Below are 16478 nucleotides of genomic sequence, written 5' to 3' on the forward strand. Positions count from 1 at the left end.
ACCACAAAGCTGGGTTTGGAGACAGTCACCCTGTGGCCTTTGCATACTTCTCCCTTTTTGCTGTCACCCACTGTCACCCTTAAGGCCAGGCTCAGCAAGCCATAGCCGGACAGGACAGATCTGGCCCCTTGCCGGCCTGCATCCAGCTGCCAACTGAGAACGGTTTTTATTTTTCACACGGTCGAGAAAACCTACATCCTGAGCATGTGGCTTCCCCGCCCAAGGTGGCTCACAGGTGGGAAAGGCAGCCCAAAGAGGAGGAGGGGACAAAGGGAGCCCTTCCCCACTGAGCTCCTCCCAGAGAGATGCCGTGTCCAAACACTTTCTCTGACTTCCCACTGGCCACCCCTGCCTGGCCAGGAGGCTGGAAGATGTGACCTTCTGATAGGGTACAGCTCCAGCCTGAATCACCTCAGGGTTCTGTGTCCAAGGTGGGTTGAATGGGCTGCCAGGAAAGTCCCCTGTGCTTGTGGGCTATGGCCACTAAGTAATGCTGGACCTTTCCTCAGATGGCCAGAGTCCACTTGTCCATCTGTTACAATGATCAGCTACCTGTTGGGACCCCCAGGGACTACCAGTCAACATCCACATCACTGTCATCAGCACTGAGTGTTCGGGCCCTTCAACCAAGGTGGCATCATGCTGAGTGACAGCAGGCACCACCACTTACCAAGGGCTTCTTACACGCAGGCCCCGCGTGGTGCTGTAAACAGAAGCCCCCTGAGAGGGTGGACCTGTTTCCATGCCCAGGAGACTAAGGCAGAGAGAGGGCAAGTCCCTTGGCCAGAGTCACACACACGGCAGGCAGTGGAGCTGGATTTGGGCCTCAACACAGCAGCATTATAGGCAGCAAAGGGAACAGTGTGAAGGGAGGGGCCCTAACACACAGGGGTAGGCAAGGTCACCAAGATAACAGAGCAGCGCTGTCCTGATGGTGGAGATGACACTAGGCACCCTGGAGAGGCCTCTCTGGGCACACAGGGCCAGGCTCAGGAGAAGAGGAGGGAAAGTTGGTGAGAGTCAGCACAAAGGGTTCAGAAACTCCGATGTGAGCTTCCCAGATTTCCATCTCGTCATCTGTTCATCCATCCAGCCATCCAACTAGCCACCCAGACATCCCGTCACGCAATAATCCACCCATTCATCCGTTCCTCTGTCCCCTCTTCAATCATCCATCCACCCGCCCACTGTCGTTCGAGCCATGGCTTACGATGAGGGTCATCTAAGTCCCCGGTGGGACTGAACTGCAGGGACTTCTTCACATCACTGAGAACGAGTCCCACAAATGCAAATCCTCAGGTTAGCAGAGTGCTTCCCCCACGAGGTTCCCCCCAGCAGCTCCAAGAGGAGGGGGCAAGTAGGGTCAATGTCTTGTCACTTATTTTATAAATGAGAAAACTAAGGTCCTGAGAGAGAAGTTCAAGGCCCCTGCTTAGAAAGAGGTGAAACTGAGATGAACCCAGACATCTTGGCCCTTTTTTTCCCAGTGCTTTCTAGACTGTAACGCCTCTTCCTGTTAGGAGACCTTCACGAGGACAGTCTCAGCTGGCCTGGGCCTGCTCTGGGACAAGCTGGCGCCTGAGCCCTTTGCTCCGTGTGGCCACTCTCTCTCCCTCATTAGGCCGTGTGCCCCTGGAGGCAGGCTGTGTCTTTTTAGCATCTGATTCTCTCCGAGTACCCAGCCTCGGCTCTGCACACGCCAGGCGCTCAGCAGGCCTTCCCCTGCTGTATTTGACGACCTTGGCTCATCCAGCCCCAGAAGCTGAGTGATGCCTTGATAAACCCATAGCGACCAGAGCAGATTGACTTCTGGTGCCAAGGTGCCACACCAAAGGGGGACAATGCGGTCCTTCCTGGATGAGGAGGAGAAGACAGACTTCTTCATTCTATTAAAGCCCACAAAAGCCACCTTACAAGGGCGTTCATGGTGGATGGTGTGGCTCTGGATGGTTGGTCTTTTGGGGGTCCATGGGAAGCTTTCCATGAAAGGAGCTGGATGAAGTCCAAGTGGATGCAGGCCCTGGGTCTGCCCTGGGCCAGTTCTTTTCCGAGGTGGGAGCTGGATCTCTGAGCATTTCTCCGGGTGTCCACTCGTCCTTCGTTAACAGCACTGGCCAATAGCAGGTTCACTGTGGCTCGGCTTCCTGGTATTTGCCGCCGTTTGTCAACAGGAGAGCCTTTGCCTCACAGGAACTGGCTGGTGGAAGGGCAGCCTCTCCTGCGCCAACGAGCGTTCCCCACATCTTCATCTGGTCACCTGGTGTGGGGTACAGTTGTGTGGGGGGTGCTGGTCCCCTTTGTTGTTTGCTCACCTGGACGTGGGGTCCACACTGAGGGGTTTGCAGCTCCAAGGACTCTGCTCCCGAGTTCAGGAGGCCTGGGGAGAGGCCGCCGTCCTGAGGGGCTCACTGTGTATGTTCCAGCGTCTCCCCTGCAGACCCCCGCCGATGATGGACCCGAGGAACCCGTCTCTGAGACCTCGGATGCTAAGAGCACCCCGACGGCCGAAGGTGGGGCTCCCCCTCTCGCTGCTTCCTCCAGACACTCCCTCCCTGCCGCCAGCCTGCGCTTAGCCGAGCTTTGGGCCACCGTCCCTCGTGCGCTATCCTCCAGCTGCGTTCGCTGCCCCCTCTCCCACGGGCTGAGAGCTGTGCTTGCTGGATGCTTCGCAGGACAGGGCTGTGGGCGCCGGGCCCATGCACAGTTCTACAGAGCCCCTGTCCCCAAACCATTGTCCTCCCACAGCCCCTTGTGAAGTTACCCTTTGCTCTTCTTTTGGGGGCCACCAAGGCCCACAGCAGCCATTTGTTTGAGGAAGGGGCAGGGTCAGTGCCCACCTCCTCACCTGCACCTGGGGCCTGGTCTTGATTTGGTGTCCTTCGTTTCTTGGGCTCTGGGTGTGGCTTGGGCCTCTGCCCTGGTCAGCCTCTGCTAACCTGTCCTTTCCAGGCATTTGAGACTAGGTTGTTACAGAGTCCCTGTCTACTTGCTGAAGTCTCCTTAGTCCTGGTTTTGATCACCTTCTCTTGTGGTCTGTGTCAATCACGACTACATCTGGAGCCAGGTCCAGTGGTACACACCTGTAATCCCAGAAACTCAGGAGGCTGAGGCAGGAGTTTGATGCCAGCCCAAGGAACTTAGCGAGACCCTGTCTCAAATAGAAAATCAAAAGGTCTGGGGATGTGGCTCAGTGGTACAGCACCACTGGGATCAACCCCTGGTGACGAAAAGAAAAGAAAGGAAGAAAGTGGCTGTCAAGTGGCTGCCAACTGCCTGCTCTAATAGTGAATCCCAGCGCTCTTACCCCTGAGGTCCTCAGCCTGGAAAAATTCCCATTGCTCTCCCGAGAGCCTGTGATGTCAGACATTTCCTGCTCATCTTGTTAGGACAGTTTTGCAAGTTGCCTGAACCCTGAGAAAATCCTAAAACACTACCCAGACCTCACGCCAGCTTCCCAAACCTTGGCTTTCAGAGCTCTGTCCATGTGACTCTAGAAGAACCTCCCACCCACGCCCAGCTGTGCTCTGGGCTGTCCGTGTCCGGCCCCAGGCGCTTCGGCTCTCACCCACAGGGAGAGACTGGACTTTGCCCAGCTACTCGGCCTGTACCCAGCAAATGATGAAAATGGCCTTCATTGAACTAGGCTGATTTCAGCTCCTGGGAAGCCTTCCAGGGTGACAGCTCCACGGGTGTGCCCAGAACACCTGGGGTGACTGGGCCAGGATGTAACACTAGGCCAGGAGGAACACTGGCCTGCAGAGCTCACCTTGACCGGGCGCTGACCGCAGCTCCTGGAGGTCCATCCTCACTGCCCGCCTCTGCTGCGAAGCTCAACCACCTCTGGTCACGCACCAGCTCCAGGCAAGACCAGGCCTGGTCATTGCCACACAGGGGCCTCTGCCTTCTGATCAGGGGTCATGAACTAAGATCTGGAAAAAATCTCTGAGACCACCTAGAGATGGCACAGATGGGGAAACTGAGGCCCAAAGAGGAAAAATAACTTGCTCAAAAACCTCCCAGCAAAACTGTAGGCCCCAGCCCTATACCCAGGGTTCCTGCACTGCCCTATCCCAATCATGTCCTCCCACACCGCCTGCACTGCCCATGTTCAATCATGTCTCCCACACCACCTCGAGGGTCACATATCTGGCTCTCAATTGTTCTTTATTGTTCTTTACTTAAGTTTTAGGCAGACACAATATCTTTATTTGATTTTTATGTGGTGCTGAGGATCGAACCCAGTACTTCACGTGTGTCAGGAGAGCACTCTACCAGTTGAGCCACGACCCCAGCCCTCAATTGTTCTTTAAAAACAGTGCTTACGTGGGGTGGGGACTGCTGGGCTTGCCTGGCAGGGCCTGGCGTCTGCCTGTGGTGACATGCTTGTTGGGGAGAAGGGGCAGGAGCAGCTCTGGGTCCTGCTTTGTGCTGGTGCTTTCTTGCATGTGGCCAGGTCCCCTCCTGACTCCCCCTGCTCTGCTCCTGCATAAGCAGCGAAGAGAGGGGCTGGGTGTGGCCCGCCCCTCTGAGGCGACTCTCGGTGGTTTCCAGACGTGACTGCACCCTTAGTGGATGAGAGAGCCCCCGGCGAGCAGGCGGCCGCCCAGCCCCCCACGGACATCCCAGAAGGAACCACAGGTGAGGGCGACCCCAGGAGCCAGTGCTGGGCTGACCTGCTGCTAGGATGGTGCACTTTGGGTCATCCTGGTGTCCGGGCGAGGCAGGATGTGGGCAACCCTGGCTTCTGGGACTCTGGCTGTTGGGAGCCGGGGCCTGCAGCCTCCCCGAGGACTGACAGCCTCTGGATTCCTCCTGGAGCCTCCTCCCCTGCCTCAGTCAGCACATCAGCTGCAGAGTGTGCGGGGCTTTCTGAGGCAAGTGATAGAGCCAGGCCTTCACACCCCAGGCATCAGCCCTCCTGCTCCAACTCTGCCCAGCAGCAGGTCACCCTCCTTGGCCGGTTTGTCCGGAGGAGCACCCGAGCTCGCAGCAGGGCTAGATGGAGGATCCCAGAGAGCGACCTGGCATCCATTTATATCACTCTTGCCCTGGACACAGTGTTTGCAGAAAGGCGAGGAGAGGTACCCTATGACAGGGAATCGGACAGAGAAGGGTGCCCACAGGAACAGCACTGGCTCGGGGCTGCCCAGTTCCTAGAGAGCTGCCTCCTGGGGTCTCCAGGAAAGGGACAGCTCATCTAGGGCCCCTGGTGTCGTTCTCTTTGTGGCCTCTTCCTTGGCCTTAATTGAGAGTGTCCAGCAAGAAATGCAGAGGGCCCCGCAACCCTGGGCCAGCCATAGAGGGCAGGTGGAAGCCGGCAGCAATTTTCTTTCCTTCCTGGGTCAGTGCTCTCTCCCAGCTGGAATTGAGAAGCCACTGGGGGGCATGTGCACCCCTTCAAAGTGCGTTCCTCCTTGGCCAGGTGATGGGCAGCGAGGCCTTCTGAGATGGCTGGAGGGATGGTCCCCAAGCCTGCAGGGCTTCAGTCTGGAGCATGAAGGTGCTCAAGGACCTCGGAATGAAAACTCACAGAGTGTGCTCACCGGTGACTTGATTTTGTCCCCTGCTGTCCCTTATAGTGTTGTTGGTGGGGGAGTTTGTCCCTTGCCCAGGATGAGAACATCAGCCAGCTCTTGACTTTTCATGGATCCTGGGTAATCGGGGGCACCATCTGACAGCCAAGCTCCTCACATTGGCCGAGCTCAGGCCCTCCACTGGGGTGGCCTGGGGCAGGTGGGTGGGATGGGCGGCAGGCTGGCCTGGTGTGAGTTGCTGTCCTCCCTGGCAGGTGTTGGAACAGAACTCTTTCTCTCTTGGAAACCTCATCTGAATTCTTCTGGGCTCTTCTTTCCTTATTCCCGATCTCTTGCCACTGTCCCATGAAGACCCTCCCTCTGCACTGGATTCCGGCAGACTTCCTGTCCCCTCTCTCCTGGACCCAGCAACAGCTCACCTCTGCTGAGGGTGGCTGGCTACCACTGGTGGCCTGTTAGATGTGATCTGAGATGCCCTCCTGAGCCTCTGACCTGGCCAGCATCAGCTCCATGGGAGATCCCAGCAGCAAATTTGGGGTACCCTGCTGGCTGGGCTGCAGTGGTGCTCCTCTGCTCAGCCCCCGAAGCATCCCCTCTCCCACCCCAAGGTGTTCCCAAGGGGGACCCTGACAGTGCTCACTAGGTCCCCGGCCAGAGGGAACATGTCAAGTGTCTGTCTCCAAATGATCCCTGGGAAACCACAGGCCACCTCCCACCCCCAGCCCTTTCCACCCTCGGTGTGGTGGCAGGTTTTAGGGTTCGATGAGCGTTTTTTCAGCTGTCGACAAGATGTGCCTTAGTTTAGTACCTTGTCTGGGTACACCCTGTTTGCTGTGTCTTGTGTTCCAGTGAAACTGCCCATGGATGTCCCGTGGGGTGCAGTGTGGCTGCCACTGCAGGAGTCCTGCCTTGCTGGGGAGCAGGGAGCCCTCCTGCTTCCTTGAAAATGCCCCCCAGGGATATCAGAGGCTGTTAGCTACCACATCCCCACTGCCATGCCCCCTGCCCCTCTGGGGTTTTTCTGAGTGTCCCTCCCCCTCACCAGGGCCTTCTAGTTCTGCACCACCAGGCCAGGAGGTCGCAGTTCTGCAGTGGCACAGGAAGGCCTTCATCTGCCCCGTGGCAGGGCAGCATCCCAGGGTTCTCCTTGTGCTTGCTGCCTCGAAGACTCTGCGGCCGGTTAGCTGGACGGTTAGCTGGACGTGCTGTCACTGAGTGCCTTTCTTCCCTTTTCATCTTCTTCCCCAAACTCAGACCAAACTCATGCTCAGAGCTCCTGAGCCATGGGCTAGCGTTGGCCCAGTGCTGTGTCATGGGACAAGAAGCTGTCACCATTGAGACTAGCCCAGTGCTGTCTGTGGGGGACCCAGAGGGTATCCATGCTGATGATGGACACCCTCACATGCTGCCTCCTTGCAGCTGCCCTGGGACAGCCAACCAGCTGGGTAATTAGGAGGCCACCGTGTGGCTGCCCAACGACCCTGGGTACCTCTTTCCCTTGCCACTCTCTCCATGGCAGAGCATGCTGGCATCTCTGCCAGTCTGGGGACTATGCTAATGGCCCAGCCAGGCTCACAGGCATTTCTCGGAGGCCGTCACCTCTCGTCGGCCTCAGGCAGGCTGGTAAATGCTGGGGCAGAGGTCAGTGTGTGGCCAGCTGCTTGTGTGCTCCGCCTCAGGCAGTTGCATCCTGTGTTCTAGGAATGAGCGCTTCTTGAGTTAGGTCCTGTGGATGTTGTCAGGAAATTGACTCAGCTTTCTTTGTTTGGGGTGACCGGTGGCTCCCTAAACAGGAACCCAAGACCCCCCAAAAGCTACTCTCTGGCACCGCTGGCCTCCCTCCGGCCAGGCAGCACCCGTTCCTGGAGGGTTTGAAGGAAAGAAGTTAACGAGTTTGGGGCACCTACCCTAGCCAGGCACCCTGCCGCACACCTTCACACGCACTCTCTACTCTCTACCCCTCCCATCCTCCAGAAGACAAGCTGGGGTCATCTTCCTGGGGCTCCAGATGAGAAAACGGAGGCTCAGAGAGGAGGTGTTGGCCGCAGGGCAATCTGGCCCTGAGTCTCCCACCTGCAGTGCTGACTGCGGGGGCCTCACAGCAAGTGCTTCTCTGACCTCTGGGTCCTGGCATCTTTGTGAGTCATGACTTGTACCCCCTCTTCCCTCCTAGGTGACAGTCACCGGTCAGGTGTGTGGCTTTGGGGTTTTGTTTAGGAAACCATTGTCATTGCTGTCCCCAGCAGTGACCTTTGCAGAGGAGCCAGGGCTGCAGCCCTTGGTATTCTGAGGATGTGTCTTTCCTGCAGGTTTTAGGAAAGATCTAAGATGCAGAGTTGGTTCTGGCAAATAGTAACTGTCTGTTTTTGTCCTCCCTCTGCTGACCCCTAAACCAGCCGAAGAAGCGGGCATTGGGGACACCCCAAACATGGAAGACCAAGCCGCTGGACATGTGACTCAAGGTCAGTGGGCCCAAATTGCCTCCACCACTTGGGAATCAAAAGGAGCATTCAGTGGGCCACCCCAAAAAGAGCTCAGACCTGGGCCCTAATTCACCAGTCCAGGAGATTTGGGGGACTTGGTTCTTACCAAAGGTGGGCCACTCAGTAGCAAAAGAGCCCGAGCAGGGTTTTTTTCTGACACCATTTTTGTGTCATTCCTGAAGTGTTCAGTGTTCCAAAGGGAGCTGACCTTGCCCAGCCTGGGAGTTGAAAATAAATATCTGACAGAAATGCAAATATATATGCAGACAAAAGCTGTCCCCATCACCACCAAACTTTTGCATTTGAACTTTCTTCTGTGTAGCCTGCAAACCTTATGATTTTCTTCTCAGGAAGTGAACTTGTTCAGTTCAAGAAAAGCAGCTTTCTGTTATTGTTTATCATAAATATTCTAAGAACTTAATTTATAACATCCTAGAGACCCAGGGTCATTTTAGCACTGAGCCACATCCCCAGACCTTATTATTTTTCATTTTGAGACCTAGTCTCCCTAAGTTGCTGAGGCTGAACTCGAACGTGTGATCCTCCTGCCTCAGCCTCCTGAGTTGCTGGTGTTACAGGTGTGTTCCATTGTGCCCAGCTAGAGATTCTTAATCTTGGGAAATGGAGACTTCTGGTATAAATACAACATGGGCTGGGCTTGTTTAGTATCATTTTCTGGCCAAATGAACTGTACAATGTGAAAGCTTCCAGAGTACAAAAGAGCTGAGATATTGTTCTTTTGTCCCAAAAGTGATGGGGGATTTGAGGCCAGGGTGCTGTCTGTCTTTGGAGACTCGGCCTCCCTGAGAGCATGGTGAGGCTAAAGATTCTCATCTCACATGGCATGGAGAGGGTGCCTTCGTTCTTAGGTGAACAGAGAGCTTTGGAAACTACTAGAAGGAGAACAATGCACAGCAGGGCCTCCGTCTATGTGTGAATTAACTAAAACCCTGGCTCCTGTTTGTGTGCAGGAATGGAATCCGGGTGTCACACAGACGCTGGGCCACTGAGCCCAGCTCCCGCCCTCCCATTCCTTGTGGCCGTGGGTTTCAGCTTAGGCAAAATTGGAGCTTTCATGAATCATAATCTCCAGAAGTCATCATCTATTTCCTTTTTAAAAAAAAAAAAAGTGAATGTGAGTTTGTTCTACAGATTTGGGGTGCAGCCTGTAGTCCGACGGTGCCTAAGACCGTTAAGGTTGTCTCTGGATAGAGCTGTGGTGTGCGGGGAGTCAGACAGGTGAAGGCCTTGACCAGTCCAGGGATACCCGGGGGTCCACCCACCTCCTTCAAGTGACCGCAGAGACCAGGCCTCTGGGAAGAAGGTGGGGGACCTGTCTGGAGGGCTGTCTGCCCTGACTCCGTGGCGGCCCCAGGGCTTGCTGTGTGGAATATTTGCTGACACCTCATGGTGTCCTGGGAGTGGACAGGACCTTCTGCCCACTCACTCCTCCCTCTGGGAGCGAGCTGCGCGCTGGGCTGGGCTCCTCACTGAGGAGCATGGGCTGCACCCCCGTCCCCCCGCCCCCGTGCTGATGGTTTTCAAGGTGTGCTCCCGTCCATGTCTGGGGGCTTTGTCTCTTTTTGAAGAGTGGCTCTTGAAGTCCTGGGGTCCGAACCTCCTAGTCAAGAGCAATCCCTAGGAGGCTCTGGGAGGAACGTGCTTTCTGGAAGGCAGTGGGGATCCAGCCTGTTGAGTGGCATGGTAACCAGCCCTGCCCTCGCCCTGGGCCCATGAGCTGGCCCGATGACAGAAGTTCTGGCCCTCAGGCTCAGCTCTCTTTGGGGCTACTTTTCTGAGAGGTTGACTGAGGACCCCAATAAGGTCCCCAAAGACCCTGCAAGAAGCAGGGATGCGTCTTTTCCTGACACCAGCTGATCCAGGGAGGGTGCATTTATTGATCACCTGCTGTATGAAGGCACAGTTCTGGGAACACAAAGTGAATGAGATGGAGAGTCTGCCCAGCGTGAGGGTAGAGGGGGATCGAGCTGTGCCTAATCTAGGTGGCAAGCCAGTGTGAAGCCACACCCCTGCTGACGGGTGGGGACAGGGTCTGGTCCACACATTACTCACAAGCCCACCACTGCACATGTGTGTGGACACACGTATTTGCTCCCCTGCCTTCCCTCCCCTCGTCCTAATCTCTTTTCCAAGTCCCTGAATCCTTTGGGGCCACAGGTCTGGCTCCAGGGGAGCCCGGGAAGTTATGTGGGTTCTTCTGTTGGAACCAGATGGGATGTTCAGAGTTGGGAGTTAAAAAAGTAAAGTGTACTTATGAGGACCGTTCAGAACACACAGCCACATGCTGCACAGAGGGAGTCACATGAATGTCACATGAATAAGCCAGAAAAAAAAATGAGCGTGGCCTCCATCAGCTGAGTTGGTGCAACACGCGGTGTGACCGGTTAGAGCAGGTGACCCCTGAGTCTTGGCTGCCACCATGGTCCTGCCTCACCTTAGGCAGAAGGTCTGCTGTGTGACGGGTGAGCTGGAGAGGGCTGCACACGCTCCCCTTTAAGGGAATCTTATGACACTCTCGATCCTTGATGATTATAAATCACGGCTTTCCAGGCTCGAGGCTGGGTGGGTTTGTGGCACCCGCTTCATTCACCAGAAAGGAAAACAGTCAGAAAGAGTAAGAGGAAAGGGGGCCCTCTCTGACAAGCTCCAGGCCCTGCCCAGAGTCTGTTGGTAAAAGGAGAAGTAGTGCCCACCCCAGAAGGGGCCTTGGAGGTGACTAGGGCTAAGCCCTCCTTTTATAAAAAAGAAAACTGAGGCCCAGAGAGAGGAGGTGCTCACCCCAGGTCACCCGCAGGTTGGTGGCAGTGAGACAAGAGAGCTTTCATTCTAAGCAACCAGCAGCGAGAGGAGCCCAGAGCTGTGCTCCTGCCAGGTCAGGGGGCCTGTGATGCGTCTGAGCGTCTTTCTCTTATGGCGAGAGTGACGTTCCCTCTCTAAACAGTTCCTGTGCCCTTGCTAACCTTTTGCCACTGCTACCTCTTCAACCCAGAGAAGGTGAGCGCTCCAGGCCTGCAGAGGGCGGCGCCCGAGAGGCCCCCGGCCGAGGTCTCAGTGGCATCTCTGGGTGAAAAGCAGCCCGAAGCTCCCGTCCAGGCGAGTGCACACCTTCCTCAGCAGCAGCCCACCTGCCCGGTGCCACCTCCACCAGGAGGCCCTGGAGAAGCCCCCCTGGAGTGGGGTCAAGAGCATAGGGGCCCAGCCCAGGAGGGTGTGGCAGTCGCAAAGCCTTCCTCCCCTGCGCATCTCCACGCGGAGCCCGAGGGGGCCGAGGTTGTCCAGGAGAGCTGGCACAGGGAGATGGAGCCCGGGCCCCGTGAGGGCGCGGCCTCAAACGCAAGGGCCCCAGGGCTGACCCCCCAGCACGTCCCCCCCAGGCCCAGGACCCCCATCCCACCCGAAGGCCCCAGAGAGGCCGCACACCAGCCCTCAGGAACAGGACCTGAGGACCTAGAGGGAAGCCAAGACCGTGGGCCGCTGGAGCGCCAGTTATGGAGAGACCAGGACCAGGAGGGGCTGTCTCCAAAGGGAGGCCATGACAAAGAGAGGCTGGGAGGCCGGGAGGAGGTGGATGAAGACCGAGATGTCGACGAGTCGTCTCCCCGAGACTCCCCTCCTTCCCAGACCTCTCCAGAAGGGCCGTCCCCTCCGGCGGTCTCCAGAGAAGCCACTGGTATCTGTGGCTTCGCGGCTGAGGGTGCCATCCCACCCCCTGTCGATTTCCTCTCCCAAGTTCCTGCAGAGATCCTGGCCTTACAGCCCACTGGGCCCAGCACACGGCCCCTGGTGGAAGGGCCCGAGGCTGCCCCTGAGTTCACGTTCCATGTGGAAATCAAATCCAATGTGCAGAAGGAGCAGGCCGGGTCAGAGCTGGATCTGGAAAGGGCCGCACATCTGGGGGCCCCTGGAGAGGAGCTAGAGGCCCAGGGCGACTCTGTGGGAGAGGCCACAAGAGAGGCTGGCCTCCCGGAGCCACCTGAGAAGCGGCCTGCAGCTGGTTTGCCAGGGAGGCCTGTCAGCCGGGTCCCCCAACTCAAAGGTCTGTGTGTTGAGCTCCCTCGCTCTTCCCCTGGCGCCCTCCTGTGCCACCCCGGCTGCGGGCACTACCACTGGCCCTCCTTGACTCCTGCCACCCCAGAGTTCCAAGACAGCCACTAAAATGGCACCTGGGCCACCGCTGCTCCCCTCCCTTGGCCACCTGCCCCTGGGGCTTCAGTAGCACGAGCTCCTCACGCTTGCCCGCCGTTTTGCATGTCACCGACACCCCTGCCCAGTGCTTTCTGCCCTGTCCAATTCTCGGACCTCTTGATGTATCCTCCATGGTCCCTCAGCCCACAGGCGGTGGGTGGGTGAGCCCCACAGAGAGGACAACAGCCACCCCGTAGTCAAGGGCTTCTGCTGTGCTTTACACTCGTGGTTCTAGAAACTCCCCAACACTCCCAAACAGGCAAAATCAGCCTCATTTTACAAATGAGAAAACCGAGGCTTAGAGAGGTAAAGTAACTTGCTGAAGGTCACCTATAGGAGAGGAAGGATCCAGGTTCAGAAGCCAGGTGGGTCTGGTCTGATAGGCACACTCCCACACTCCGCAGTGCCTTCCGCAAGGTGCTGGAGCACGCTTTCCTAATGCAGGGACACAAGGGCTGCGTGCCTGTCTTCTGCTGTCAGACATGTCACATTTGGCAGGTGACACCCACGCAGCAGCATTTACAGGTGGCCAAGAGCCCAAACTGAGCCTTTGGCCCAACAGCCCCGCCCTCACCCCGCCCTGCCTTGTGGCAGGAGACTGAAGAAGCAAGATCTTTCTGGTCCAAAGTGCCTCCTCTACCCTCAGCAGAGACCAGAGACCCCGGAGGCCCCTGCATTGACATCACAGGGGGGTCGCAGCCTGGCCCACCTGGAGCACAACCACAGCAGCTTGAGGTCAGGAGAGGTAGGGAGGGAGATTCCCCAGTGTCGTGGAGAGGACTTTCATATCCTAGGAGAGACCTTTGGCCTCAAAGTGGATGTATTCATAGGTTTAAGATTTTAGAATAGTTAGCATTTTAGAATTATTTGCAGGGCCCAGGAATTGATGCTACTTAAGCTCACAGTCATAAACATCTATTAGATTTTTATTAGGTTCTACTTACAGAGCAATCTTTGAAGTGTTATAGATAAAGGAAACTGTGTTTAAGATTTAGGACGGAGTTGGGGTGGGAAAATCCTACAGCCTGGTTTAGATTCCAAAGCAGGAGGGGACAAATGACTGAGGCTTGTCAGGGTTTTTACCACAGGGTTTTCTAAAGTGATATTTTATTGAATTCTGGTCCACCTGATGTCAATAGGTGCATCCAGAGGGGAAATGAGTTCCATGGCCCTGTGAATTTAGAAACCAAGTTCAGGTTTTGCTGCTGGAGAATTTGTTAGAGTCTTTAATGTATTAATGCATGTCTTGGCCCTCCAAGGACGCATCCTATGGACTTCCCACATTTATTTGATCCCTCCTGTAACATCTCCTGGAAGAGGGCTCCTTGAGTCCTACCTGGATTGGGGAGATGCCGATCTTGCAGATTCTCCTGTGATCAGATGGTGCTGTTGGTTTGAGCTAAGGAAGGAGCATGTGAGTCAGACCCTCTTTGGCTCCTATTCAAAGGTCTGGGTGCCACATTCGGCTTACAGGCTCAGTCTCGCTGAGCCCGGAGCCACTGTCTCCAGGTGGTTCTGCCATACCTGGGCTAGAGGAGAAGCACCAGGCACTCCAGAAATCCAAGACTGTCACAGCCAGTGAGAAACCCCAGGAGCTCATCATCCTTGGGGCAAGAGGGAATATGATGTCACAACCAAAGAAGAAAATGTGCTATCAGTGTTCAATGATGAGCATGAGCTAGAGGAGAGGCTGGGGTTCGGTGGGCAGGCCCCACCACGGGCAGCTTCCTAAGCAACAGCCACCAATTGCTAAGCCCCATACCCAGATGTTATCTGTGGGATGTTGGATGTTAACAGTTTATAGCTAATTAAGGATTAGCTTCCTCCGTGGGAAGACCCCCCCCAGGCCTGGGGGGGGATGGGCTTATGTATGCATCCTGGAACCGGCGGCGAGGTCCCCATTAGTAAGGCAGGTTCTAGGGGTGCATCCAGAAAAATGGGGTGAAGTCATCCCAACCAGACTCACCTCTGCTGGTGGCAGGTGACCAGGAGCAGGGAGGCAGGGTGGTCAGCATAAGAAGGCAAATGTTAGGATTGCTTATGAACCGACCCAGGGACCAGGGGAATCCAAGGTGGCTCCAGTCAGGTCTCAAGGCCCTTAAGAAGAAACCAAAGCTGAGCCTAGCCACAGGGTGGAGACAACCCCTGATCCTGAGGTCCTGCAGGAGGACAGAGCCTGGCAGAGCTGTCCCCAACCACGGCTTTTAAATGCTCCTCCAGGGAGTGGGCTTGGCCTCTCCTGGGTGGGGCTGACCCCAACAGAGACAGGGAAAGAGTCTGTGGGTGGGAGCTGGCACTGCCCACCCTCCCAAGACAGCCCTGTGTCCACACGTGCCTCTAACAGCCTCCACTGCGTCTCCTCTGCATGTCCCCGCCCTCAGCCAGCCTGCTGCCCCCTCACCAGGTTGCTCTGAGCAATGGCCCCAGTGTGGTGTGTTGTACTAACAAAGCGACATCTAGCAGATTCCGGGGGAAAGAAACCCCACTGTGTTTCCACCAAACCCAGCTGAACAAAACGCGGGCCACTGACCCCGAACTACGGCTGCTCCACCTGCGCACCAGGAGAGTGGGTTGTAACGCGCATTCTCGTTTTATATTTTATCAGCCCGCATGGTCAGTAAAGGCAAAGAGGGGACTGGAAGCGAGGACAGAAAAGCAAAGGTAAGCTGACTCCGGGAACCTCTGATGCCGGTCGCTGTCATGGAGGGCTTGAGCTTTTTGTGTGCGGTCACACACCACGTAGGGGGCATTTGTCACTAGAGAGCAACTGTCATTTGAAGTGCATTGTGTTTTTCTGCAAGGTTTAAAAAAAATCCCATCATTTATCAATTTTGTACCAGAGAAGGACCGTCAGAAGGTTAATGACATGGTGCTCCTTAAATTGCCATCTCCTCAGCATAGTTTGAATGAGGGTATGTTTGAATTTTCTACAATAAAGTTTGAGTCTTGCACATCTTACACTTGCCACCCCAGATTTAGGCCCAGCAAATAAATAAATAAATATACATTATGTGATACATAAAAAAATATATAACACTACATGTATATATTGATCATATATATATATATATATATATATATGATACAAATGTACATGTATATGATACATAGAAAATGCATTAGGGCTTGGCACAATGGCACACACCCGTAATCCCAGTGGCTCAGGAGGCTGAGGCAGGAAAATCTCAAGGTTCAAAGCCAGCCTCAGCAACTTAGCAAGGTCCTAAGCAACTCAATGAGACCCTGTCTCTAAATAAAATACAAAATAGGGCTGGGGATGTGGCTCAGTGGTCGAGTGCCTCTGGGTTCAATCCTCAATACTGCACAAAATAAACAGAATACATTAGGAGGCTGAGGGGATCTTGAGCCAGGAAGTGGTCTCCAGCCAATGCAGGGAGTCCGATGAGCCCGGGAAGTTAAGGAAGTCAATGAGCAGGCTGTGGCAGGGCAGGGAAAGGCTTGCCACGGAGGACAAGCACAGGACCAAGGGCCTCAGGCAGAAGCGTAGCGGGGACTAGCGACTGGCCCGTTGCTGATCCTCTGTGTGGGCTGACGTGAGCTGGAAGGATATGAGAGGAGGGAAAACTTACCCACTCCTTAAACAGAGTGGAGAAGCGAGGGTTGGTGCAGTGGACACCGTTTTGCAGTCTTGCCATAGTGGCGATTTGGGCTGAACCCCCATCAGTCTTCAACAAGCAATCCCAGGGATGGCAAATGAGGCCACCTGTGTGCCACACGCCTGCCTCCTAAACCCTGCTGGTCCCTGTCAGGCGTTCATTCTTCAGCTGCAGTTTACCCCCTCGGTAGCTCTGCCTCCTTGAAAGTACTCCAGAGGCTTGGCGTAGCAGCACCCACCTGTAATCCCAGCCACTCAGGAAGCTGAAGCAGGAGGATCTCAAGTTCAAGGCCAAGCTGGGCAACTTGGCAAGAACTTGTCCCAAAGTGAAAAAATAAAGTAAAAAGGGCCAGGGGCCTTTCTTCTTTCTGAGAGGACCCACTCTCTTTCTTGAGTCCACTCTTCCCTTTCCTTTTCCTTCTAATAAACTCATGCCTGTTCCTCGAAAGAAAGACAGGAAAAGAAAAAAGGAATGGGAAAGAAGCAGCTGGGGATGTTGCTCAGGGGTAGGGCACCCCCGGTTCAATCCCCAGAACCGCAAAAATAAAAAGGAAAAACGATAATGTTCCCAAAATTGCTCTGCTCAGTTTCCCTAGAAAATCCCACCTGGCCCTCAACAACACCTATTTTAGAGAAAAA

General features: G+C 55.4%; 1 protein-coding gene across 27 annotated transcripts in view; it reads left to right on the forward strand.

Annotated features, from left to right (window-relative positions):
• MAPT (microtubule associated protein tau) overlaps window positions 1–16478 on the forward strand; it is a 96935-nt gene that overhangs the window by 51921 nt on the left and 28536 nt on the right. For 8 of the 27 annotated variants that reach the window (XM_081271432.1, XM_081271427.1, XM_081271450.1 and 5 more), the window contains exons 3-7: window positions 2424–2510; window positions 4552–4638; window positions 7931–7996; window positions 10980–12074; window positions 14829–14884. In XM_081271432.1, the coding sequence (XP_081127558.1) occupies window positions 2424–2510; window positions 4552–4638; window positions 7931–7996; window positions 10980–12074; window positions 14829–14884 (1391 nt within the window). The remainder of the gene's footprint in view (window positions 1–2423; window positions 2511–4551; window positions 4639–7930; window positions 7997–10979; window positions 12075–14828; window positions 14885–16478) is intronic. The other 19 variants (XM_081271429.1, XM_081271445.1, XM_081271446.1 and 16 more) reach the window with 8 other exon arrangements.

The sequence above is a fragment of the Spermophilus citellus genome (genome assembly GCF_964194105.1).
Source record: "Spermophilus citellus genome assembly, chromosome: 17".
In the NCBI taxonomy this organism is placed as follows: Eukaryota; Metazoa; Chordata; class Mammalia; order Rodentia; family Sciuridae; genus Spermophilus; species Spermophilus citellus.